General features: G+C 35.7%; 1 protein-coding gene across 1 annotated transcript in view; it reads right to left on the bottom strand.

The window, feature by feature from the left end:
* The window catches only part of COL24A1 (collagen type XXIV alpha 1 chain), a 342,153-nt gene that overhangs the window by 190,743 nt on the left and 135,143 nt on the right, over positions 1 to 16,267 (bottom strand). The window contains exon 21 of the mRNA XM_045835493.1: positions 2,329 to 2,382. Coding sequence (XP_045691449.1) covers positions 2,329 to 2,382 — 54 coding nt within the window. The remainder of the gene's footprint in view (positions 1 to 2,328; positions 2,383 to 16,267) is intronic.

Genomic DNA, 16,267 nt, shown 5'->3' with positions numbered 1-16,267 from the left:
TCAAGGAATTAAAGAAGAAACATTCATCCAGATGGTTAGGATGAGTGGAGACAGGAAGCTGAGATGGAGAGGATGCCAGGAAAGGTTGCAGTTGGCAGGGCTGGTGAGGTGGTGGCTGGGGGACCAGCACTCCCACATTTGCATGCAGATAAGCCAAGAAGAACAAATGGGGAGTGAGACAAACTGTACCATCCAGGGTTCCAGTGCAGGAAACTAAAGCCTCAAAACCTGACTGTAGAAATCTCTGGGAATTGTGGTGGTGAGAGAAACTTCCAGTCTCACAGGAGAGTCTATTGGAGAGATCCACGGGATCCTAGAATGTATGCAAGCCTGCCCACCCACCCAAGAGTCAGCACTTGAAAGGGCACAATATGCTTGTGGGAAGTGAAGGAAGTGATGGAAACTGGAGCAAGAGCCCAAAAAGCCAATAAGCGGCATTGTTCCCTCTCTGACCCCTCCTCTACGTACAGCACTACAACACAGTGAAGTGGGTTGCCTAACCTTGGTGAATACCTAAGGCTCCACCGCTTACAAGTAACAGGTGCTCCGAGACAGAGAAATATGGTCCAAATGAAAGAACTGATCAAAACTCCAGAAAAATAACAATTTTTATCTCTTAAGCAATGAGGAGATAGCCAACCTATCAGATGCAGAGTTCAAAACACTGGTAATTAGGATGCTCACAGAAATGACTGAGTATGCTTGCAAAATAAAGGAAGAAATGAAGGCTATACAAACTTAAATAAAGGAAAATATATAGGGAATCAACAGTGAAGGGAAGGAAACTGGGACTCAAATGAAAAATTTGGAACAAAAGGCAGAAATAAACATCCAACTGGAATAGAATGAAGAAACAAGAATTCAAAGTTGTCCTCTGGGATAACTTTAAATGTTCCAACATCCAAATCATAGGGGCACCAGAAGGAAGACAGAAAGACCAAGAAATTGAAAACTTATTTGAAAACATAATGACGGAGAACTTCTCCAATCTGGTGAAGGAACTAGACATGTAACTCCAGGAAGCTCAGAGAGTCCCAAAGAAGTGGGATCCAAGGAGAAAAATACCAAGGCATATAACATTAAATTACCCAAGATTAAAGAAAGGAGAGAATCTTAAAAGCAACAAGAGAAAAGGAGACAGTTACCTATGAAGGAGTGCCCATAAGACTATCAGCTGATTTCTCAAAAGCCTAACAGGCAAGAAAGGGCTGGAAAGAAGTATTTCAAGTCATGATAAGCAAGGATCTACAACCAAGATTACTCTATCCAGCAAAGCTTTCATTTAGAATGGAAAGGCAGATAAAGTGCTTCCCAGATAAGGTCAAATTAAAGGAGTTCATCATTACCAAGCCCTTATTAAGTGAAATGTTAAAGGGACTTATGTAAGAAAAAGAAGATCAAAACTATGAACAGTAAAATCACAACAAACTCACAACTATCAACAACTGAATCTAAAAAACAAAAACAAAAACTAAGCAACTAGAACAGGAACAGAATCAAAGAAATGGAGATCACATGGAAGGCTATCAGTAGGGTGGGGAGAATAGGAGAAAAAAGTACAGGGAATAAGAAACATAATTGGTACATACAAAATAGACAGGGGGAGATTAAGAATAGTGTAGGAAATGAAGAAGCCAAAGGACTTGTAGGTACGACCCACGGTCATGAACTAAGGGTGTGCATTAACAGGGGAGAGAAAGGGGGTGCGGGACAGAGGGGGATAAAGAGGAGAAAAAATGGGACAACTATAATAGCATAATCAATAAAAATACTTAAAAATAAATAAGTAAAATTTTGCTGTGTATACATACATAATAACAGTAAAGGAAGTTTAAAATTTTGGGGTTTCTTAAAGGAATTTTGCGCTATGTACATTCCAGCACACTATAGGCTTTCTTTATTTTAATTAATGGAGACTTTATGGGCACTAAAGGGTTTTAGTGGTCAGAGCACTCTCATTCATTTATTGTATGCTATGGTTTCTTAGGATTTTTTATCTCTTCAAAAAATACTTTTTCAGTGATTCATGTGCTTTGCAAATACTGTCATCCTAATCTAAGTCCAAACCAAACCAGAAAAATGGTTTTCAATGACCTGAACCCAAAATATTGGATGAGATACTCAAACTTAACAAAAGCCACCAAAAGAACCAGACATGCAAAGTATTTCCTGGTTATTTTGAAACAAGATGCACAAAATTTATTAAATGCTTCTGAGACAGCTCAAAGATATCCAGAAATATTCTGATTTCCTAAAATCTTTTTTTACCAATTCAATGAAATGTGAGATAAGAAAACTATACCTATCATATCATATTTTTGCTTTTACCTTTGATCCTTCAGGGCCATTTTGTCCAGGAATCCCAATATCACCTGGAAAACCCTAGGGAACATAAAAATGAAAAGTTTATTCCATAGAAAATTGCTCTAACTCTATTAAGCATATAAAAATCCCCTTTGCCTTTCTCTCATGCCTAGTAGGAGCAATTTGTACTCCTCAAAAATTCAACATTAAAGAATGTTAGGTAGTTGTTTAACACTGGAATACTAAATTTACAAAGTGTACTAGAACAGAGCTTGTTTTATCAGGGGTTCACAAACAATCCTCAGACCTCTAGTCCAGTCTAAGAGATAGGGAATCTTATTCAAAAATCATCTACAGCTTGGAGAAAAGCAAGAGGTCCATTAACAGGTCCTTTCAATGTTATATGGTACTCAGAGCCACCAAGGATTACAGGAATGTACTTTGTTAGACTCACTGTTTACTAACTATATGGTAAGTTGTAGGGTTTTTTAAGGAAGAGATGTAAATAACTACTATCTGGTGGGAAAAACAATGCCAAATGTTATGGATTAACATAGAACATTTTAATCAGTTTTGTATCTAATGTAACTATCTTATCGTAACATTCCTATATACCGTATTTTTTGGACTATAAGATATACCCGCCCCCCCACCATTTGGGAGAAAAATGCAGCAGCAACCCTGCTTCTGCCTCCTGTGACCCCGCTCCAGCACCACCACCCCCCACAGCGAGCCAGGCAAGCTACATTCAGACTACAAGACACACCTACCTTTTCCTCTCAAATTTGGGTGTGTGTGTCTTATAGTCTGAAAAACATAGTATGTCTATAAATAGTTATCTCCTCAAATGCTCTTTGAACTCTTCTTAACCTCTTATTGGTACCATTATTGATTAATGACTTGAATTAAATATCTGACCCATGTTTACTTTATATTTGTCTGCGAATCATAATTTTACCTTTCTGGAAATTATACTCTAGTAGTCTAAAATAGTTGGTCCAAGAAATAGCAATGTACTATAGTGTGCTAAATAAACTCTGTGCTAGGAAAAGGCCTGGAATGCTACTCTAAAATAATTAGATTAGTATTCTTGCTGAAATAATGAATTAGATCAGGGGTGCGAAACTCATTTTTACCAGGGGCCACATCAGCCTTGCAGTGGCCTTCAAAGGGCCGAATGTCATTTTAGGACTGTATAAATGGAACTACTCCTTAACTAGGAGCAAGGAGCTCAGCACTGCCACTGAGTGGAAACAAGGTGCCGGGCCAGATAAAACATGGTAGAGGGCCCATTCGGTCTGCGGGCCTTGTGTTTGCCACCTGTGCATAGTCCTAAAATTATTTCAGCTCTTTGAAAGTAACTGTGAGGCTGATGTGACACCCCTGAATTAGATTTTTCATGACCAATTTCACTAATGATAATAAGCTACTGATTGTAATTTTAATTGTATTTTGTCACAGATAAAGTTGTTTCTGTGTTTCTTGAGGACATGGACAGAGGAACACAAAGTAAGACAAGTTCAAGAATCAGCATCTTTAAAAGTAAAGAAGGTTCCAATTAAATATGAATGCCAGCTAGAAAAGGTAGGTCAGCGGAGGTTTAAATATGATGGCAATAAAAATTATCACAAGTAAAAGGGAATAAAAAGGTTGATTCTGAAATAGTCATCTTGGAAGGAAAAATCAAAAGAAAGGATACTGACTCATCCAGTCAAGATTACAACAAAAATGCCTTGACTCCAATTTAAAACCTGGATTTTGTGGAAAAAAAATTACTTGGGAACATTTCTGGCAGAAAAATGTCAGTGGTAACTAAAAGACTGATTACAGAATCAAATTTCTGAAAGTTGGGAACAGAATATGTTTAATACAGACTTGCTGACTGCTTTTCTAATTTAAAAAAAATCAAGGTCACCTTTGCCTTCTCTACCTTAAATATCTTTCTTCACCTGAAAGGCTTATGTTTGAATAAAAGACAATAATATTTTACTTGTAAATCTTTCTTTGTCCCCCATATCTTGAATTAGGTCCCTTGTAAGAGCTCTCACCCTATCAGTCCTACAAAGTTACTCAATGTAGTGTGTTGGCCTGTTATGTTTTTCTCATCAGACTGCAAACTTCTTGAGGGCAGTTTTATGCCTTATTAACAATCGTATTTCCAATAACTAGTACACCACCTGCCACAAAGTAAATGCTGAAAAATAGATTTTTGTTGTTGAATAGCTGACTAGTTTCTTTTGGGGAAAAAAAGGACAACATGTTTGTTGGCTACTTTCATCCCTTTGATACTGGTTTACAACCACTGGTTCAGAGCATCTCTACAGATAAATTCATGGTTTCTGGCCAAACTTCAGATGAACCTGGCACATCTTGTCATACCAAAAAGCAAGAAAGGTATCTAGAGTCCTGTTAAAAGAACTCTAAGAGCTTGGAGAGGATCCCACTGGCCAGATATGGAACAATATGAACTTCAATGACAAGAATTGCAGTGGATTAAAACATGTCAAATATGTTTAAATTCCTAAGCTCATAATTATACAAGAAAAAAAACTGTATGTTTAGAGGATGAAAGGGATCCAACTTACTACTTTACAAGTGCGGAATCAAGCATTTGCTCTACCTTTCCAATACATATTGTACCATGACTACTCAAACAGTAGATGAAGGAATGCATTCCAGGCAATAAATAAAAAAGACATGATAGAGCAAGAATACCACCATTTTGCAATCCCCTAAATGATCCAATGAACCTAGGCAGTTTAGTAACCAACTATTACTACCACCACAAAAAAGGAGAGATAACCAGACAGTATGTGCTTCCTGATGCAAGAACACAATATCACCAATAGTCTTGCCCAAAACTGACAAACAGAACTGAATATGGTCAGGCCTCTGTATGTGACTATAAATTCCAGGAAATACAGAGGACCAAGAATCATGTAACTATACCATAGGACTATAATCAGTGAAATCCAGGCTGTGGGAAACTTTACAGGTTAAACAACTGAGGATCTTCAACAACTGAACTATAAGTGGGAAAAAAGGGAATGGGAAGGGAACATATAGAGTGAAAGACATAGCAATAAAACAAACAAGCCTAAACGATTTTTTTTAAAGATACACGCTTAAGTGATAAACCATAAAAGAAAAAACAGGAGTTACTTGCTGTTGGGAGAAGAGATAGGCTTGTGGTTGGGTTGGGGTCCTTTATAAAAGCTTCTGGGAGTAACTAGCCATTTTATTCCTGACCCGTGTGGTAGTTACGAGAGTGTTTTTCTTACAAACTGTTTGTGACATACATTTGTTTTATATAGTTTTCTGTGTCTTTGTTTTACTTTTTAGTAAAACAGTGTGAAAAAAGTCATTGAAGTGAGTATATGCATGAATATTTGCTTTCTTAAACATTAAAATAATGGTGATGGAATATTTTAAAAAGACATAAGATACCAAAGATCAGAGGAACAGGAGACAAAAAATGTCAACAAATCTGATCTTATAATATAATCATGTAAGTTGAATATTTTACAATTAAAACTTTATTTAAAAGTTCAGAAACACATCAGAGTTATTAAAAGAAGAAAAAACAATCTCTAAAACTTGGCCGGGAAACATTTTTATTATTCCAAAAATTTATACTGGGGTTACTACCAAGTAGAGATATTATCTTTTAAATAATTTTTAAATATAAAAATCAGAGTTAGCTGGGTCAGCCAAACTTTAATAATATGTGGCTATAAAGTAATTTTTTAAACTCTCAAACTTACTGTTCAAAGTGTAAATCAAATGACAGGACATGGCCACCCTTGCCAAGTTGTAAACTTTCAGAAACCTTACAAACTGAAAGATAAAAACTGTATCATTCAGACTTTATAATTTTCAATTGTTGTCCAGTCACAGTTGTCCCCATTTGCCCCCATCACTCTTCACTGCCCCATTCACCCCGCCACCTACATTCAGTCCTTCCCCTCCCCTTGTCCAGGGGTCCTTTATATATGTTCCTTGATTTTGTAATTTGATTAAATAATTATGCTGGCATGAAAATATACAGAAAGAAAATGAAAAACAAACACCTCATAAGAATACTCTAATTTGTTTTATTTTAATTTGAAATAATTTGGAAAACACTAAAAAGTCAAAACAATTTCTCCATTGTGCTTTGCTATCTAAGTCATCACATCACAATTGAAAGCACAATAAATAAGTGAAAAAAAGAAAGAGCAGCCTGATTTCTGTTGTCTTCTTAAACATTTGAGATATAATTGACATAACATTATAATACTTTCAGGTATAAAATATATTGATTCAATATATGTATACATTGCAAAATGATCACAGTAATTCTAGTTAATATCTATCACCACAGAATATCACAATTTTTTCTTTTAATATGAACTTTTAAGATCTACTCTCTTACCCACTTTCAAATACACACTACAGTATTATTTACTGTGCCATCATGTGTACATGTCCATGACTTACTTGTTTTACTTTTTCATCTTCCATCACCAAATATCATTACCCTTTCTACCCATAATGAAAGTTAATGAAAGTTTATACTTTTTGACCACCTTCACCCATTTTGCCCTCTCCTCCCACCTCTGGCAACTACCAATATGTTCTTTGTATTTATAAGTTTTGTTTTCATTTGTTTTGTTTTAGATTTCACATGTAAATAATATCATACAGTATTTGTCTCTCTCTGTTTGACCCATTTAACTTAGCATAATGCCCTCTAGGTGCATCCATGTTGTCACAATGGTATGATTTCCTTCTTTTTAAAGACTGAATAATATTTCATTTTATATCTTTTTCAATAATGTTTAGTTGACTTTTTCTATTAAGTTACATGTCACAGCTTTATTAACTTTAGTTTATGTAACATTCTAAATCTTTTGTTGTGATTTCAACAATCTTCACAGGTTCTTCATCAGGAGGATATTTCATCTCCAGAAACCACTTTCTTTGTTCATTCATAAGAGGCAACTCCCATCTGTCAAAGGTTTAACATGAAATTCACAGCAATGAATTTTTCATCACAGTAATTCAGTCACATCTTCAGGTCCACTTCTAATTCTAGTTATCCTGCTGTTTCTACCACATCTGCAGCTACTTCCTCAGCTGGTCTAAATCCTTCAAAGTCATACATGAGGGCTGCAATCAACTTCTTCCAAATTCTTGTTACTGTTGATATTTTGACCTCTACCCATAAATCATGAATGTTCTTAGTGGCATCTAGAATGGTAAATTTTTTCCAGAGGGTTTCCAATTTACTTTGCCCAGACCTACCAGAGAGATCACTATGGAAAGCAGCTACAGATTATAAAACATATTTCTTATATATTGAGACTTGAAAGTCAAAAACACTCCTTGATCCACGGGCTGCAGAATAGATGTTGTGTTACCTGGCATAAAACAATGTTAATCCTGATGGACATCTCCATCAGAGCTCCAGGGTGAGTAGGTGCATTGTCAATGAGTGGTCATATTTTTAAAATATTTTTTTATGAGCAGTAGGGCTCAACAATGGGCTTAACATATTCAGTAAACCATGTTGTAAACAGATGTGTTGTCATTCAGGCTTTGTCATTCCATTTATTGAGTACAGGCAGGGTAGATTTAGCTTAATTCTTAAGGACCATAAGATTTTTGTAATGGTAAACAAGCACTGGCTCTAATTTAAAGTCACCAGCTGCATTAGCCCCTAACAAGAGAGTCAGCCTGTTCTTCGACAGTTTGAAGCCAGGCATTGACTTCTCCTCTTCAGCTGGCATTGTGATGGCATCTTCCAATGTAAGGCTGTCTCATCTACATTGAAAATCTGTTGTTTAATGTAGCCACTTTCATTATATTAGCTATATCTTCTGGATAATTTGCTGCAGCTTCCACATCAATACTGCTTCACATTGCACTTTTATGTTATGGAGATGGCTTCTTTCCTTAACCTCAGAACCAATCTCTGCCTGCCTCAAACTTCTCTTTTGCAGCCTTCTCAGCACTGTCAGCCTTCAGGGAATTGAAGAGAGTTAGGCCTTTTCTGGAGCAGGCTTTGGCTTAAGGGAATGTTGTGGTTAGTCTGATCTTCTACCCAGACCACTAACGCTTTCTCCGCATTAACAATATGACTGTTCAACTTTCTTATCATCTATGAGTTTACTGGAAGAGCACTTTTAATTACCTTTAAGAACTTTTCTTTTGCATTCACAACTTGTCTAACTGTTTGATACAAGAGGCCTAGTAGCTTTTGATCTATTTCATCTTTTAACATGCCTTCTTCAATAAGCTTAATTATTTCTAGCTTTTGACTTAAAGTGAGAGAAGTGTGACTCTTCCTTTCATTTGAACACTTAGAGGCCATTGTAGAGTTATTAATTTGCCTATTTCAATATTGTTGTGTCTCAAGGAATAGAGAGGTCTGAGGAGAGGGAATGCTGGTCAGTGGAGCAATCTGAACACACCCAATATCTACCAGTTAAGTTTGCTATCTCATGTGTGTGCAGTTTGTGGTGTGTCAAAATAGTTACAATAGTAATATCAAAGATTGACAATCACAGTCACAGTAACAAATAATGAAAAAGTTAAAAATATTACAAGTAGTGGCAAAATGTGACAATGAGCCACAAAATGAGCAAATGCTGTTAAGCATGGCACATAAAATGAGGTATGCCTGTATGGTGTAAAAAAAGGTGCCCCGTTTCATTTTTTTTTGTATGTAGCTGTCCAGTTTTGCCAAAACCATTTATTGAAGAGACTATCTTTTCCCTTATTGTATATTCCTGGCTCCTTTGTCATAGAATAATTGACCATAGGTAGGTGGGTTTATTTCTGGGCTTTCTATTCTGTTCCATTGATCTATGTGTCTGTTTTTATGCTGATCACATACTGTTTGAGTACTGTATCTTTCTCTTTTTTTAATTTTATTTTAATCATTGTTCAAATACGGTTTTCTCCTTTTTACTCCCAATCCAGCCCCCCACCCATCCCCACTTCCCTCCCATTACCACCCTCCCCTTAGTTTATGACCATGTGTCCTTTAAGTTTGTTCCCATGAACCCTTCCCACTGTCCCCTGAAATTCCCTCTACTCGCTTCTGTGGGCACTGTCAGCCTGACCTCTATTTCAGTGTTTTTGGTTATATTTTGCTTGTTTCTTTGTTTTGTTGTTTAGGTTCCTGTTAAAGGTGAGATCATATGATATTTGTCCTTCACTGCCTGGCTTGTTTCGCTTAGCATAATGTTTTCCAGCTCCATCCACGTTGAGTACTATATCTTTCTAACACAGTTTCAAACCAGGAAGCATAATGCCTCTAGCTTTGTTCTTCTCAATATTAGTTTGTCTATTTGGAGTCATCTGTGGTTCCATACAAATTTTAGAACTGTTTGTTCTATTTCTGTGAAAAACACCACTGGGATTTTGATTGGGATGGTCTTAAATCTGTAGATTACTCTGGGTAGTATGGGAATAATGACAATATTAATTCTTATAATCTATGAGCATGGAATATCTTTCCCTTTACAAGTGTCTTCTTTAATTCCCCCCATCAATGTTATAGATTTCAGTGTACAGGTTTTCGCTTGCTTGTTTAAATTTATACCTAGGCATTATCTTCTTTTTGATGCAGTTGTAAATAAGACTGTTTTCTTAATTTCTCATTCTTATAGTTTATTAATAGTGTATGGAAACACAATTGATCTTTGTATATAGATTTTATATCTTGCATCTTCTGCCTTAACAGAAATGATTTAATCATTAATTTTTATCAAGAAGTAGAAACTAGTCTTCACTGGGTGGTTTGGTTTGTTGGAGCATTACCCCAACACCAAAAGGTTGTGGTCCTTGACACAACCTTTCTTGGTCAGAACACATACCTAGGTTGTAGGTTAGATCCCTGTTTGGGGTGCATTCAGTAGGCAACCAATCGATGTTTCTCTCTCACATCAATGTTTCTCTCTCACATCAATGTTTCTCTCTTTGTCTCTCTTTCACACCCTCTCTCAAAGAAATAAACATATCTTTGGGTGAGGATTTTAAAAAATGAAGTAGTAGCCTAAAGAAGTAAAAACATGTCTTCTATTTTGGGACCCTTCACATCTGTTTATTGCACAGAGAAGAATGACTCAACATTCCCTCCAGTAAAAACAATGTTTTATTATTCCCTAATTGCTAAAGGCTGGAGACTAATTCACACGCATTTTTAAAAAGCAAAACCTGGGAGCCAAAAGCACTAGCAGATTCCATTAGTGTCCTGGGAAATTATAAAAGTAAAATACTGTTATTATTCTGGCAGTATTCAGAAGTTTGGAAGCTAGAATGTCCAAATAAAGTAAGTCTATAATGCTCTATGGCATACATTAAGCACATTAGTAGTTCTTCAATAGGAGTGATAAAGTGTCTATTTTCTATTGCAATTTATAGTCCTTTTGGTAAAAATAAAGGTTCAAATGGATAAACAATGCACAATATAAATAAATCCAATAAATAAAGTAATGATGCTGCATTATTGTAAGTAACTAAGTAAGATGAAAATAACCCTCATGTGGCAATCTGGAAGAACCCCAAACGCATTTCTTCATTTATGCTAAAGAAAAGAACTCACATAATGAAGGATTATACACTATATGAGTTTACTTAAATAAAAACTTTAGAAAAATGCAAATTAATCTACAGTAGCAAAAAAGCAGATCAGTGGTAGCCTAAAAAGGGCAGGGGAGAGAAGAACAGAAGGGAGAAATTACAGATGGTGAGCAAGGAAATGGCTGAGTTTGACAGATGTGTTCACTACTTGATCTTGGTGATGGTTTATACATACATGAACAGTTATAAAATTGCACAATTCAAATATATTCATCTTATTTTATAATATAACTACTTAAATATGTCAATTATACCTCAACAAAACTGTACAAAAGAAATTGGTATTGGATGCTTTAGACAATCATTTGTTTTTGGTAGGCAACCATATTTAACAATTTAAAGACCTTCAGAGAGAAAATAAAATTTATTTGTTGAACTTTTCCCTATATAAAATCAGTGAAGTTCAGATTTTGAATTATTTTGGAGTGGTAATAGTATGCTCAATTATAAAAATATGTTGAAAATAAACATTTTTGAGAAATTTAAACGTTTTGCTATTTTATAAGGGAGCTTTAAAATACATGGTTGTTACAAATGAGAGTGGCATTTAGGCCTTTTAACTCACAAAAATTTTCAAGTTTTCATTCACTTTTATATCCATTGTGCTTTAAATATGCAAGAACTCAATATGAGTTGGTTTAATATATTTTCTCAGTAGTTTATACGTGTGAATAAAGTAGAAATGTATCCTTTAGGAAAAAAGTCATATCAAGAAAAGATTAAATTAAGAAATCTTTTAAGATAGGGCAATGTATAAACCACCATTTCCTAGAAAGCCAAGTTATGCAAAGTCTAGTCTGGTGGTGGGCGTATAGTACATTCAGTAAATATTTGACAGCCTGATTAGATGACCAAATTAAAGAAAAATTGAACAATTTTATTTTCAATTATGAAGTTTCAAGTATTACCCTAAGAAAACAAACTGAAAAAAAACCACAACAACCCACAGTCACTAATATAGCTTCTATATAGAGGATTGACATTTCACATGTGCAGACAGAAAGGAATGCACCCAGAGGGAGAGAGGATATGTAAGGGGAGAATTCAGTATGAGATATAGACCCAAAAAACAAATCCTAAGAGTCTGTTCTTTAGCATTTGTGGAAGTACATACCATGTCAGTAATATGGTAAGTCCAAGTAGGAAAATAATTTTTAAAAAAGATTAAAATCACCTTTTCCAAGTGAGAAAATTCCATCCAAAAATTAATGTAAAAAATAAAAAAATAAAAGGTAAAAGCAATAAATTCACTTTCCCAGGAAACTATAGAAACTAAACTTTAGCACAAGGAAATGTGCAACTGCAAATTAAGAAACTGTTCTCTCCTCAGATAAAGCCATAAACAGAAAATGTGAGCTTCTGGGAAAATAAATGTAATATAAAGAATTCATGTAGGTATCTGGTTCTCTTTAACTCTTTTGCTGTTTTAGATCTAAAAATCTGATTTTTAATTATGATATTGTTGAAAATCTTTGCAAATGATTATTGCTATGCTTATATTTTCCTTTTTATAATTCTATATATTTGAGTAGTAAAAATGGCACAGCTGAATTCCATTTATGTGTTTTATCCTAAAAGCTCAGCAGAGAAAATCCACAACAATAAAGACAATAAAATTTCTTATGATTACAAGCATATATTCTTCTTATCAAATAAGACTTACTTTAAATAATATTCACAGTATGTCTGAAGCCACTCTTCAAAGAACCTACAAAGTCCACTTTTATTTTACTGAAATCCACACAAAGCTACACGATATTTATAATTTTTAAATAAACTATTTTGACCATTATCTGATACAAAGGTTTGGATGACCTAAGTATGGTGACAAAGAGCAGATCAGTAGTAGACTGGGGAAGGGTGGAACATGAGGAATAGAAAGGGAAGATTAAAAAAAGTGAACAAAGAAATTTTGTGCTTTGATGAATGTGTTCACTGTTTTGATTTTGGTAATGTTTTCATGAGTTCTACATAATGTCAAAAATTATCAAATTGTATAAATATATACAGTTTGTTATGTACAAATTATAGCTCAATAAAACTGTCAAATAAAAAAATAATTAGTATTGGGTGTTTTCAATAATCACTTGTTTTTGATAGACAACAGTTAGCAAATAATTGAAGATTCTAAGAGTTCTTGTCTCCAGATAAAAATCAGCAAAGGTCAGATTTCAAAGTGTTTTAAAGGTAATAACATGACAATGATTTGATGCTTACCTTTGGAAAAGTATCATTTTAGGTACTCAGTATCTACATATTCAATTCATTTCAAATTGTCATGAGTGTAGTAATCAAGAATATCAATTCATTCATCAACATGTAGCTACTATGTGTCAGGCATTGTTCTTGGCCCTGAACACATACACTAGAGAATAAAAATATTTCCCGGATTCATAAAATGTATATTCTGGAAACTAACTCAGATTCTCCCCCTTTCAGTGTGTGTGTTTGTGCCAGGGAGTGGAAGTTAGGAGGTTTTAGACAGCTGATTTGTCTTGTTATGAGGAATTAGCATGAATCAATCACCTACTGTTGGTCTAAATGCACAGCTATGGGCCTGGGCCACTCTGTGTTGTTTCCTATTTTTTCCCATAAATACTGTGGCTATCTTGTTTTCCTTCTAAAATTATATACTGGTTAGTGGAGACATAGACCTATATCCAGGCCTTACTGAGAACAATGCCCCTTTATCTAAGAGCCCGGCCTTGAAACTGCAAGCAATAACTGACCAACACATCATGTTATCTTCCTTTGCAGGAGAGTGCATTTTCAACTGTGTGGGTAGTGGCACTATGTTACCAGAGGCCACTTTAAAACCTGTACAAATGGGCAGCAGGGTAAATGTAGATATTGGATAACAAAGAAGTGACCTATAGAGTGCATCTTTTTTAAAAATTTGCTTACCATCTCTTTGAGAAACTACTCTCCAAATTTGCAGTCCATGTGTTTCTGGCCCCTGTCCCAGCCTCCAGGGGTAGGTAAATGACCCAAAGCTTGCTGATTACAATATTCTAGTCCTAAGGCAGTTGTGATAGATTTAAATATGGTCATGTAATCCAAGCCAGATTGGCTGGAGTCCACCTTAAAGATTTTCCTATAGCTATAAGAAAAAAAATAATGCTTTCATTTTGCTATGATTGCTAACTCTGAAAGCAATGGAAGCCTAGAGGTGCCAAGGGCCACCTTTCGCACAATGTGTTCCTGTGAATGAAGCCAACAAAGACAAGTATGGTCAAGAGATGGAGTGTCTTGGTTATATTCACTGAGCTCCTGTATGCAGCCAACCTCCAGGCACATGCACTGCTGGGCTTCCTGATTATATTAGCCAATCCTGATTTTTTTGCTTAAAACAGTTTGAATTATGTTTCTGTCACTTTAATTAAAACAGACTTGACTAAAACAATGAACTAATCTTTAAATATATGTAGCTTCCCCATATGTTTGTGCTGGAATGTCCTTTCCACTTGATAAATCTCTAATATTTTCTCAAGTCTTTGCTCAAGTAACCATGATTCTTAGAAGTCTTCCCTAACTCCCTGCCCCAGGTTCCTTCATTGTATAATCTCTTATCAACTCAAAGGTAACATGATCCTTTTCTAGTTCCTCTTAGTCAGAATCTGTACATTGTTCTTTTACAGAACTGTTAATATGATTATTTAGCACTAATTGCACTGTATTGTAATTAAGGGTTTGTTTATTTTTTTCAATAAAATGTGAGCTCATAAAAGAAAGTATGAGGGTTATCTTACTCATCTTCATACCTCCAATATCTAACTTAACACATTACATTCCACAGTCCCTTGCATTCATACACATTATGCAAATGAGGTGCTGTACTCATTGCTCTAGTCTGTCTTTCCAGGGACTTTTTCCAATATTTAAAATGTATTTTTCAATTACAGTTGATACACAATATTGCATTAGTTTTAGGTGTATAACATCGTGATTGGACATTACATAATTTACAATGTGATTCCCCAATAAGTCTAGGGAATATAGCCTTTTCAGGGATCTTTCTATAGCAAAATTAGAGACAGTGTCTCCCACTGCTGGAAAAAGTGGAATGCTTACTGTCCATATAACTATGTCTCTTTCTGGAACACGTTAGTTTTCATAACTGCCCATTATAAAAGATTCAGTTTCCCTAAGGTCAAAGATCCTCTTATGTAATGCAATCCACTCCACATGCAAATGTCAACTAGCCTTCTTCACATTACCCCATGAGAACTGAGGGTCAGTGAATCAGTGCAAAAACGTTCATGCTCTAGACACTGCTTCAGCTGAGCATAATAAGCTGTCCTTTGTCTCTGTTCCAGGAGTGTCGTGTCTTCTACCAGAATCTGTGAAACTGTCAGGCTAACTTGCTGGCTTGCAAGTAGGACAAAATCTCAGACCCTTCACATCCTCTGACCATTCTGATGAGGATGTGCTACTGATAGACATAACTTTCTGGAAGAGGAAGTATGAGGGCCTGACCAGATGATTAACGGGATTTAAGGAAAGTCTGTGGCAATATATCGTGAACATGTTAACCAAGCTGTATAGCCAACCAGGCAGTAAGTGGTCATTTACTTTACTGTCTGTTAAGATGAGTAATTGAGGGAAATGGCTATAGGCCAAGTACCAGGAACAGAAAGTATGAGGTATATTCAAAGACAGTTGCCCTACATGTAACAAACTCTCCTCTGGGCGAAAAGGTTTCCTCACCTAAGGCCCACAATGCCTTAACAAAGGTATTGAGTACTATTATTATTAGTAACTAATAGTACTAAGATTCATCCTGGATAGACAGAAGATTTCATCCCCTTACAGGGACTCCCACCTACATTAGGTATAAAAGGATAGAAATTTGCGAGCACTATGAGAAGAAACCAGGCAAATCAATAAAACTTTGACTAGTTTACTTGGGATATGAGGGGGCAGGATCCATATTTTCACAACACAAGAATTGTGACATTAGGCCTGACTACTGAGTTTCTGAATGCTCTGCCTCTCACGTAGCTTGGAGTCTAAGGTCTTATGCAATTTGGCACCGTCATAGTTTTACAACCTTATGTCACTCCATACCAACATAAGGGATCTGTACTGGCTAGTAAGTTTTATTCACTGTTCTGTAAATCCAACATGCACATTACCTAGATGTCCAGGCTCTGCTCATGTGACTCACCCTGCCTGAAAGGCCCTTCTCTTTTCCTGCCACTTATTCATCCACATCTGTTCCATTCTCCCTTCCCTAATTCTTCCACCTCATGTTACTTTCTCCATGAACACCAAACTATAGCTACTTATTTAATTCTCACATAATGCCTTTACCATTGTCCAACAGTACATG

The sequence above is a fragment of the Phyllostomus hastatus genome, unplaced genomic scaffold (assembly GCF_019186645.2).
Source record: "Phyllostomus hastatus isolate PE091 unplaced genomic scaffold, TTU_PhHast_1.1 phas_contig_209, whole genome shotgun sequence".
NCBI lineage: Eukaryota > Metazoa > Chordata > Mammalia > Chiroptera > Phyllostomidae > Phyllostomus > Phyllostomus hastatus.
Note: the sequence above shows the minus strand (reverse complement) of the source record. Positions and strands in the feature narration are given on the sequence as shown.